Source organism: Galeopterus variegatus, unplaced genomic scaffold (genome assembly GCF_000696425.1).
Source record: "Galeopterus variegatus unplaced genomic scaffold, G_variegatus-3.0.2 Scaffold2225, whole genome shotgun sequence".
Classification (NCBI taxonomy): Eukaryota; Metazoa; Chordata; class Mammalia; order Dermoptera; family Cynocephalidae; genus Galeopterus; species Galeopterus variegatus.
The window spans coordinates 45,878-57,781 of record NW_007728336.1 but is presented as its reverse complement, the minus strand read 5'-3'; the positions used below and the strand labels follow the sequence as shown (position 1 = coordinate 57,781).

Below are 11,904 nucleotides of genomic sequence, written 5' to 3'. Positions count from 1 at the left end.
TCTCCCTACATTGTCTCTTCCAATAGTTATGTCCTTTCTAAGTGTTTGGCTGGATATAAAACTGTACCCCATTGTTATCAACTTCTGTGAAAACAAGGGAATATGAACATCTTTTTGTGTGTTACATTGGCCATTTGTTCTTGCTGTTTTGGGCTCTGCTCATCTTTTGCCTGGTTAGTAGCCTTCAGAGTTTTTCCCCCTTGCTTAGTTTATAAGAGCTGTTTTTATAGAATAGATGCCAACACTTTGTCGTCTGTGTTACAAATATTTGAACCAGATATAGCATTCGTCTTTTGGCTCTTTTTACTAGCCTGTTCACTGAAGGATTATAGCAGTAAAGTGAGTTTCATCAAGTCAAAGAACAACCTGATTAGTTTGATATGTTAACCAGCCTTTTGGAAGGGTCCATGAGTGAAGTATGATATTGATGGGGATGGTATAGTCCGCTTGCTGAGGAATGTGGTCGCTCACTACATCAGCTAAATTTTGCAGCACTTCAGCTTTTCGGGTGTTCTTCAAGCAATGGGACGTACGTATGTATGCCTGATGTGCAGAAAGGCAGTTTGGTCACTGAGCAGCTGTAATCCGCTTAGCTGGTCTCTCTTCCTTATGAAATGGGGTCCTGAAATCCTGTATCATTCTTTTTTTTTTTTTTTTTTAGAAATCATGCCGTCCTCAAAGCCCCATCCACCTGTCGTGGGCAAAGTGACTCATCACAGCATTGAATTATACTGGGATCTGGAAAAGAAAGCTAAGCGGCAAGGACCTCAGGAGCAATGGTTTAGATTCTCAATTGAAGAAGAAGACCCCAAAATGCACAGTTACGGCATCATTTATACGTAGGTGGAATGTTTCGCTTTGATTTCCTGATTAGCTAGAAAGATCTCTATTGTTTCTAAAAAGCCACTGCTTATTTTGAAATTAAAGAATAAGTTAGCATCATTTACATTTATGCTTTTTTATGAATTATAAATTTTGGAAAATAAGCATTAGCAGTAACTTGGAAATTAAAGCTTTTATATCCTTGAGAGGTTCTTTCATTTCTGAAGTATTCTAATAGTATATTTTTAAAATCCGAAACACAGAGACAGAATCAAAAGATAGTTTTAAGTTAGATGAGGTTCCCATCAGGCTGTTTTGTTCATGTGGAATGGGGCCTGCATGGTCTCCCCTGGCCAACTTCTCTGATCTCATGACATATCATCGTCCCCCTGGCAACTCTCTTCAACCAAACCGGCCACCTTTCTTTCAGCCTTGGCTAGGACAAGTTGGTTCCCACATCAGGGCCTTGCTTGTTCCTTTGCCTGAATTCATTTCCTTCTGTTTTTACCTGCCTGGCTCTTTCACACCATGCAAATCTCAGATAAAACATCCCCTCCTCAAAGGCCATCTGAAGTCACCATCCTCCCACCACAGGCATCCTCTATCTCAGAACCTTGTTTCATATGCCTCATAGCATTTAACTCTGCTGGAATTATTTTACTTGCTTGCTTGTTCATTTTCTGTCTCCCCACCAGTATTTAAACCCAGCGAGAGGCTGAGAAGATTTCTGCTTGCTTAGTACTCTCTCCCCAGCTCCTCGACAGTGCCTGCGGGCCTACGGCAGCCCTCACGTTATTTGCTGTGTGAATAAATGAATGCAACAGGAGTGACCAAGAAGTCATTTCCTCTTAGTCTGCATATCAACTCTGACTTATTTCTTTCCTTTGACAACTTTACCACTTGCAAAATGGCTCTCTGACTCAGGAATACCAAAAATGATATGTAAATATGTTTTTAAATTATATTTTAATTTTGAGATAATTGTAGATTCATGTCCAGTTATAAGAAATTATACAGAGATCCTCTGCATCTTTTACCCATTTCCCCTATGATAACATCTTGGAAAACTGAAGTGCAGTGTCGCAACTGGGATATTGGCATGGACGCAGTCCAGATTTTCTGCCCTTTAATCAAGGTGGCATTGTGATAGGGGTGCAGATGTCAGGGTATATGTGAAGGCTTCAGCTGTTACCCGAGTGATGGTGTCTCGGGTATCTGAGAAATGTCCGTCTATACTGGGGGTGTGGGGTGGGGGGAAGCATTATCTGAAATGTAGATACCATGTGTAAATAATTTCCACCTGACTACACAAAAATGCTATCTTAATCATGTCACGTGTTGCTCTCTGAGGGTAGTTTCCTTCTGAAAGTGTGATTTGTGGTATTACGTATTTCTATGGAGAAAGGAAAGGACATCATTTCTTCCCCCCATCTCCCTCATACCGGGGGCTGTGCATGGGCACGGTGGGTGGAGAAGTCTTGGATATGCTGTCTGTCCTCTGGGCTGTTTTCCTTTGCTGGGTAACCAGGTGGACAGAGAAACTGCAGCCACATGCACGGGCTTCCAGCCTGGTGTACACCTGTGTTGTCTGCATTCTCCCCAGAGACCTGGTTGCTGTTGGGCCAGGGAACACCCTCGGAGGCTGGCCTGGCATCGGGAGCTGGCAGCCATGCCTGCGTACCCCAACTCTACGGAGGGTTTTGAAGTGCTGGCATCCCCTCAGAATTACAGTACAAGCCTTGACACTAGGTGGCAGAATTAAGCCATGTTAATCTTGACCTCTTTTGCTTCGTTCTGTCACTTTCCCTAGATATCATTAAAACTAGCCAATGCCTTTCTTTAGACATTGGGATAGTGGATTTACAAGTTTCCTAGATATCATTAAAACTAGCCAATGCCTTTCTTTAGACATTGGGATAGTGGATTTACAAGCTTCTTCCTGACTTGCTTCTTTCCCATCAGTCACTAATCTTGAGTCAGTGCCATCCTCTTAGACTTGGGCTCTCCTCCACGGCCTCTCATACCAATCCGTTGTCTGGTTCTGTGAGTTCTGCCTTTGTAGAGCCCTTTCTGTGCTTCTCACTAGGCTGGGGCATTTCACCCTGCTAGGAGGCAAGCTGCTCTTTCTGTCTGGCTCATGCAACTGCCCAGCATATTTTCTGACTGAAGGAGTTGGCCTCTCTCCTTTCTTGCCTTCTGTCCCCTTTGTTCTACCTTGCTGGGTTAATTTTCATTTTAATCTTCTTTTTGTCAGGTTGTCTTCAGTGAATATCCATTGCTTGAAGGATGGAAGGTCATGCTCCTTACACTCTTGATGGATGCCCTCACAGTTTGCCCACGACCTGCCTTTCCTGTTGCCTCTTACTTCTGAGTGCAAACCCTCCGGTCAGATCCACTTACCTTTGAGTACTCCTTGACTTTTTCTCTGTGTGTTTAACCATTTCCCTGTTTGGACACAATTCCCCATCACCTTATTCTTCCTTCTGCCCAAGTCAGATTCTACCTTGGCTGAGAAGCTCCCCTTACTATCCTATTGTCTGCCCCCCTAAATTCCTATGATAATTGGTGCCCGTATCATGCATTCCATTCATTCTATCAGCATGTATATTGAGTGCCTACTGTGTGCCAGACGCTGTTCTGGATGCTGGGGATATGGCACTGGGATGTGACAGGCAGACAGACAATAAATAAGATACATAACTAAAAATACACAGCATTCACATGGTGATAAGTGCTAAGGGGAAAAAGGAGAGGAAAGGTTGGGGGCCTGGGGTAGAGACGAAGTCTTCACTGAGAAGGTAACTTCTGCATAAGGACCTGAAGCAAGTGAGAGATGCCTGGGGAAGAACATTCCAGGCAGAGCATGTAGCAGGTGAGAGAACCTTGAGGTGGGCTGTGCCTGGCTGTTCCAGGAACACAAAGGAGTGGAGCAAAGAAAGAGAAGGGTAATGGGTGAAGTCAGCAAGGTAATGAGAGGTAACCGCTTGGGTCCATGGGTTACGGAGAGAACTTTGGCTGTGACTACGAGAGGAGGGAACGCCGTTGGTGGTTGCTAAGCTGCAGGTGGCATGAGCATGTTTTATGAGGATCCCTGGGCTGCTGAGTTGAGAACAGGCTACAGGGAGGCAAGGCAGCAGCAAGCAGCAGGAGGACTATGTGGAAGCTTTTGCAGTGATGCAGCTGGGAGACAGCAGAGCAGGGTGAGGAGTGGGTCAATTCAGGGCATGCTCTAAAGGTAGGGTTTAAAAAGTTGCTGGTGGACCAGATATATGGGATGCGTATGAGACAGAGAGGAGAGTTAAGGGGTATGTAACAGCCCGCAGAGGCTGCTAGCTCAGTGGCTTCTGACAGCAGCGGTTTACATGCTGCATGGAATGCCCACTGTGGGTGGGCCGTGGCTGAGCTCTGTGTTGTCTTCCTCCACAGCCCAGGTGGTGGAGCGGCCTCTGCCTGGACACGGTCACGATTGTGGCAGGGGGAGATCGTGGCACTCTGTTTCTTGAAGCTTCCGTACATAATGACACACTTCATCTCTGCTTATATGCCATTGCTCAACACAAGGCACATGGCCATGTCTGAGTTCCACTGGGCAGGGATGTAGAACCCTTGGGAGGGCACCCCATATTTTTGAATGATAATCCAGCCTTCATGGGTGGCCCCAAGGTCCTGGCCTGAGCAACTTGGATAATGGATGGGGAAGACTGTGGGTGGAATGGAAGCTCAGTGTGGGACTCAGATATCCCAGCAGAGATGTCAAGGAGGCTGTTGGGGAAGAACGGGCCAGAGGAACAGACTTCTGGTTGTCTGTATGTCTGGCTGGGCATGCTGGGGAGGGAGCGGAGAGGAAAGGGAAATCTGGGAGCTGGATCCTTGGGCGTTGCAATGTTTAGTTTCTTGTGTTTGTTCAGCTCTTGCATCAAATATTTGCTTATTGACTCATAACAAAAATAAGGGTATGCTTTACGTTTTTGTGTTTTTTTCTCTTGTGGAAATAGTGTTAAGATTCTTTCATTCTGTAAGCTACCACGTCCAAGTGGTGTAAAGTTGTGCCTCTCCAGAGGCTCGATGAGCTGCTCTCATTAGTTGTCCTGTATGGGCACTGTGATTGCTGTGGAGTACCCTGGTGGGCAGTGTGACCCGGAGCCCCTGCTGTGTCTATGGTACTCTTTGGGGGTCATCTCTAGTGACATGAGTCTCCAGCCTTCCATAAGTGTGCTCAGTAGCATGTGTTTTCTTTTCCTTTTCTTTTTTTTTGGCTTAAAGCAACAGAAATTTATTCTCTCACAGTTCTGGAAGCTGGAAGTCCCAAATCAATGTATTGGCAGGGTCATGCTCCCTCTGAACAGAGTGAGGTATCCTTCCTTGCCTCTTCCAACATCTGGTAGCTCCAGATATTCTTTGGCTTGTGGCAGCACCTCTTTAATCCCTGCCTCTGTCTTCCTGCAGTCATCTTCTCTCTGTCTCTGTCCAAATTTCCCTCTTCTTGTAAGGAATCAGTCATATTGGATTAGGGGTCCACTCTACTCCAGTATGACTTCATCTTAACTAATTACATCTGCTACGACCCTATTGCCAAATAAGGTCCCATCCTGAGTACTAGGGGTTAGAACTTTAACATATCTTTTTGGAGGACACAATTCAGCCCATAACCACTGCTGAGAGGTCTGAAATTTCTAAGGAGAGATATGGAGAGACCAAGCATTGACCCTGGATTTCAGAGAGTAGCATGTGTTTTCTAAAACCATTTTGTTATCTTCCTTTCCTAGTTTTATAAGGTGCTATTTACTTGAGTGATCTTAATGATATTTAGCAAATGTGGATTTTATTGGGGGCACTTTTGCTCTTATTTTGGTCTAGAACTATGTTAAGTCTTCCACACCTTGTGTTGAATCTCACTGGGGCTTGGATGCAATATTCCCATTGAACTCCTACAGATCACTTCAGGTGCCACAAATTGCTGAGGGCTCAGGTTCTGTGACTCAGATATCTAAGCATTCGTGGACCTCACTTGACAATACAATCCATCTACTCATAAGACTTTGTGCCAGACTGATGTATTTTAGCTTTTTAGTAGTTATTAGTTTTTAACCCATGTAGTTTTTTGAGTATTTATCTTGGTCTTAGAGCTTTTACTTTTATGATAAATGTATTTACATCTACTTTGAGCACTTCTCTACTTTCTTGGTTTCTTGATTGGAATGTTTTTCTTAATGCTGTTGGTATCATTTCTTCATTGTCTTTCTTAGGGCTTCTTTTTTGTATACACACGATATATGAGTTATATATTTCTGTATAACACACCAACCTCAAAATCAGTGGCTTGAGCAAACGTGATTGTTTTTGCTTTGTGATCTATAATTTGGGCAGAGGGTGGGGGATGGCTTGTCTTTGCTCCTCGTGGTCTTGGCAGGTGCAGCTCTGCTGGGGCTGGAGGAACCAAATAGCTTCACTCGTGTGGGATGCTTCACTTCGGGTGGCTGGGACAGCAGGGAGCTGACCGGACTTCATTATCTCCCTTCACTGTCCGACATCTGCCACTGACTCTGTCTCCCCAAGTGGCCTCTCTCTCCAGCAGGGGAGTTAAACTCCTTTACCTGGCTAGCTTCCAAGGGAGTAAAAGCTGAAACTTCCAGCTGAAGGCCCAGGCCCAGAGCTGCACAGCATCACTTCTGCCGCATTCCACCCTGTTTAAGGGGAGAGGAACTTGTTCCTGAGGGCTGGGGAGAGACTGTTGGAGACCAACTTGACTGACATTCGAACATACTTCTTTTAGGTGAAGAGAAATGTGCTTCAAGCCAAGATGATATCTGTTAGGAGGCTGAACCTACCAGCAAGAGCAGGGAAGCGTAGACTCGTGGTCAGAGGTGCCTATAGACGCTTCATCTTTTACTTGGCTCTGTTAGAGCTGTCCCCAAGAAGTCATTTACATATTGGTGCCTGAGGTAACCTGCCATGCAAAAAAGGAACTGATGAGTGTTCAGGACTTTATTTCACCTTGAAATTTCACATTTTGGATAAATGACAAAGGAGGGAAACACCAAGCAAAAGAGGGTCTCTGTAATATTTTCCAGTTTTCAAAAATTGTTCCATAGGTCTTCAGGTTTCACTGAAGCTCCCTCTCTGAAATGCACCAGATTCTTTCACACCCTCCACTCTCACCCTAGTGACAGCACCTGGACTGTGCCTTTCCTGGGTGTTGCATGTTCTTCCTACCCAACATCTCCCTGTCTGTCATGGAACTTGCTCACCTGAGTCCCCCTCCACCGGGGACCGCCCTCCTGGCGTATCACTCCCTCTCACTCTCACCCGTCCCTCATAGCAGAGGAATTACTTGTTTATGGATGAGTTTGGCAGAGGCACTTAGGTGACCTCCTGGGTTTTATCTTGGGGATACTTCTCCCTTTAGAGCGAGTGTGGGATCTGTTTTCTAGACACACACTGCTGTGCCATCTCCCTTGGGGGAAGGACTGCTTTTCCAGTGAGGTCGGGTGTGAGTCAGTGAGGCTGTTTCATTAATAGGTAGGGTGTTAGCATGCGGACCTGGCCGAGATCTAAAGCCATGTTTTCAGGCGAGCTTTTATCAGTCATGATGATAATTTCAGTACTATCATTTCAGCCTGACTCAGCTGTCCCTTCCTCACTATCCTTGACTGCCCCCTTCTTCTTGCCACTCCATCCATCAGCAGGAGACAGGGTTAACTCGTTGTTGAAAGGTTGCTCTTGGCCCTGAGCTAATGCAGAGCTACCTCTCCAGCCTGGCTCAGCACCACACAAGCAATGGGCACTAGGAACTTTCGTTGAGTTGCATGGAATGGAATTGATACATAAATATTTAGATTGCACATAAACATCCTTGAAAAATTAGCTGTGAATCCCAAAGTATGGTTCTCGCCTCTGCAGAGAATCTGTTGAGAATGAAAGAAAAATTAGAGACAGGAAAAAAATTTGAGAAAACAGTGGTAAGCTTGGAGTCTAAGGAGCAATGGAGGGTGTTCCGAAGGGAGCATAGTAAGAATTGGATTGAGTGTTGAAGAGGAAAGAAGAAAGAGCTGGAAATAGGACACACACCCTCATGCCCTCACCACCCCCCTCTCAAAAATCAAGGCTTTGAGGTACGAGGAAAGAAAAACTTAAATATAGGATTTGAAAAGGGATTCATGGAATTTAGTCAGATACCAATAAAGATTTTTGGCAGCAAAGGGAAACTGAGGTTTTGGGCACTACTGGGAACAACATACAACTCGGTGGACTTCTGGAGATCTGGCATCCTGGAACAGGTGCCGAGTCAAAGCCAGGCCCCTGGGACCCACCTCCTGGGCGGGGTGGGGGCCGTTAGCTCTTCTGGGGATCCCAGCATCTTTTGAGCAGGCAGGCAGATTGACTGCATTTTTTGGTGTTCGTTTTGTAGGCTCCAAATGATCTAACTCGGCTTCCTCTCTCTGGAGGCGTGTGGATTTCCATTGCGAGCCTCTAGTCAGATTTCTTTTCTAGAAGTGTTGAGCATCTCTTTCCGGCAAACATTCCTCGATGAACTGAGCCATGTGGCTCAGTTTCGGATGCGCTGCCTGACTCCCCAGCTGTGCTGGCAGTTGCTCATGGGCTGCAAGCAATCATGGACTTGACTCCTTCAGGTCCTTTCCCTGCAGTGCTAATTTGCCTGCAATAGGTATGCAGCCGTCTATTAGCCTCACCCACCCCCTCAAAGACCTCACTTGAAAATCACATTTATACGATGGTCTGTCTTATCTTTCAAATGTGAAACTTTGTCACTTGAGGACAAATGTCATGGGTTAATGTGATTATTTCTCCAAAGTATAAAATTGCACGCCAGCTGTGTGTCAGGTAGTGGGCTAGGCCCTGTGGGACAGAGAGGGCAGGTGCTGGCTAAGGTTAGAGGTGCCATGCTGACTTGTCCTTTGTTCTCAAGGAGTTTGATGAACCAAGATCAGATCTATACTGGGAGTAGATGGTATTCAAAACCCGCTTCCACTTGCTATTCTCATAACTTGTTGGAGAATGCAGATTGGATTACCTGGTGTTATCAGCATGTGTCTCCTGTCTAGGGGATATGCAACAAAGCATGTCATCGAAGGTCTGGAACCAAGGACACTGTACAGATTTCGACTGAAGGTCACCAGCCCCTCTGGAGAATATGAGTACAGCCCGGTTGTCTCGGTATCTACGACCAGTGAGTATACAAACACTCTGCACTCATTCATCTAAAGAGAAATGAAGATGACAGCAACTTGGAGGTAAAAACATTCTGTCTTTTGCTCGGAAGCAGAAACAGTTCCATTTTTAAACACTGTGATAATATTGTTTACGGGCTGGGCTTGGCTGTAACATATAACATAAAGGAAATCTAATTATGCTTTCACAAATTGGGAGAGCTGTTTTTGTGCCAAGACTGTCCCATCAGTGGACATCATCATGACAGGGTGGAGTCACCTGTCTAGGAAATGGACACGGGGCATGGGCTGAGCAATTGGTCCCACACAGTAGGACAGGCTGCCTGCCCTTGGGTCCTCAGGGAAGGAGGTCCACCAGCATGTGTCCATTCTGGACAAACTCGCTGTGTGTCTTGCCACATAAATCTCATTCCGGGGGGCAGGGGGGGCATTATAAAGGAAGAAAAAGGAACAGGGCTGTTTCCAGCCACGGAGACCTAGGGGTGGAGGGGACAGCCCCACACAGAGGTGGGGGCAAAAGAGCCACTTGATGTCTCTGACCACTTCCTTCTGGTCCCCGTTCAGTTTGAAGATATCAGCCACGGAGACCTAGGGGTGGAGGGGACAGCCCCACACAGAGGTGGGGGCAAAAGAGCCATTCGATTTCTCTGACCACTTCCTTCTGGTCCCCGTTCAGTTTGAAGATATTTTCTGAGATTGGTATTTCAGAGCTGTGTGTGTTCAGTGTCATTTTTGCACAAGAACGTTGTAAAGATTAAATGGTCATAAGTGTTCCTCAGGCCCATCTACTGAAAACACAGAGGTGAGTCTTTTTTTGGTTATACAAAGGAAATCTTCCTTTTGTGAGTAAAGGTACTTTTCAGTTTTATTCATTGTGGAATGTCGCTTGTCCTTATAGTATATACTTTCTGTGGCTCTCAACTGCGTCTGTTAGGCATTTATTCATGACGTTTTTTGTGTGGACTTAATTCAGATTTTAAGTTAACCCTGTAGTAACTTCAGTTGCAAATGTGGCATCAGGGAACTGGATCTTAGTCTAGGGACAGTTTAGTTAAAGCTGAGACTGGTGACCCTGCATACATTCCCAAATGATGCTCAGCTGGGTGTGAACGAATATAATTTCAGAGGAGACTTTTGAAGTGAAATGGTCAATTATGGAGATGCTGGTCAGGAAAGATCCTTAATCTGGTGATGGTGAAAGCATTTGCTTCTACATGGGAGTGATTTAGCTCTTGGAGTTCTTGGAGAAGGCACAGAAGGCAGACCGTAGAAGGTGGGTGAGTGCTTCCTGTGCTGAGGGGCTGCAGGGCATGGAGGAGAGGAGGGCAGGAGGGGAAGCTGGCGAAGGGAGCCCAGCATTTGAAGAGATAAGATAGACAGTCAAATCGTATAAACATGATTTTCAAGTGAGGTCTTTGAGTGGGTGGGTGAGGCTAATAGATGGCTGCATACCTATTGCAGGCAAATTAGCACCCAGAAAGGGTGCTCTCCCAGGCCACCTTTTAGCTTCCTCCTGTCCTCTTGCTATCCCCAGCCACCCAGGTCCCTGACCACCCCTGCACTCCCCTGCCTCTGTCCATCCTCCCCGGAGCAGCTGCTCCACTGCTCAGCTCAGGGGATTCCTTGTGTAGCTTTCCCCTTCTCTGCCCTATGCATTAGCTCCTCGCCCGTGCAGAGCAGTGTCTTGCCACCTCTAACAGCACGTCTGGCATCTTATTTTACATTTTTGTCTACCTCTATTTCTCTTATCTACATTATGGGCTCCTGAAGGGTGGGGCGATGGGTCAGCCATCTCTAGCATGTGGAAGAGACTTAATAGATGGGTGGATGATGAATTAAGTCCCAGAGGCAGAATTAGGAGTATGAAGAGAAACACCTATATCCTCGGTGCACACTCTTGTCTGTTGGGAGATGGATCCATTTCCCACTAGCCAGAGAAGGTCCACCTGAACCTGCCAGGTGAGGGTGAACATGGTTGGTTTTGTAACCAGTCATGGTGGGCTTTAGATCCTCTTATCAGCATATCAAAGCCAGGGCAGGGGCTTCGGGCCAGAGTTTACATGGAGTCGGTGTGCCATTTGGAGCTCTTTTAGGAAGGTAGAAACCATCCTAGCTCTCTGTTTATCAGTTGACAATGGTTGTACCTGCAGGCCAAGTGTTCCTTCTCCTTGCTGAGCTGGCTTTGGAGGGGCAGCCATGGATAGCTGGTCCAGGGCATTTGTTATTACAGTCCCCTGGCTTCCATGGGTAATTAGACAAGACCTCCTATGGGGAGGAGGTTGTGCTCGTTATGGCCAGGTGTGCTGGGGCTTCCTGACAGTTTCACTGCCAGGTAAGAGAATAAATGCCTGCAGCCAGGACACTGGCTCAGCCTCATGGGACTCTATGGGGTGGTAAGATTAGGTTTACAGGTTTACTCTTCCTTCTGGCTGGCTGCTGCTCCCTTATGCAATTGTTGTATTTATAATACCCAAAGCAGACTCTCTTAAGGAGGCAGTTCATGCTAAACAGAGTTAGAAATGTGCACATTATACAAAGCAAGGGAAAATGCTTCTGTGGGTTGATAATTTGCATTTGGTTTGAGAGGGTTGTAATGAATCACAAAAGCATGTACTTTGAATAAAGGATGCTCAGCCTTTTTTTCTCTTTCCAGGTAAAGTACATGAGATTCTTGCTTAAATGAGGCATGCAATTTTAATCAGTTGGGCCCTTAAAAGAAAGAAAAGCAGCTGCTACTTGTTAATTGGCAAATATCTTCTCCATTAAGCTCATAATTTATTCACTGCTTTTAATAAAGATTTAAATTCCACCAAGAAAGGTGTTATCACCATATTATAATATCTGTAGCTAAATGACCCTCTTACAGAACATGAGCAATGGCTTCCCAAAGGCC

At 45.8% G+C, this 11,904-nt stretch overlaps 1 protein-coding gene across 1 annotated transcript in view; it reads left to right on the top strand.

Moving 5' to 3' along the window:
• The first annotated feature begins 666 nt into the window (after positions 1–666).
• Positions 667–11,904, top strand: part of FANK1 (fibronectin type III and ankyrin repeat domains 1) — a 33,307-nt gene continuing 22,069 nt past the window's right edge. Inside the window, 2 exon segments of the mRNA XM_008580958.1 lie at positions 667–839; positions 8,886–9,010. Of these exon segments, the coding sequence (XP_008579180.1) occupies positions 667–839; positions 8,886–9,010 (298 nt within the window).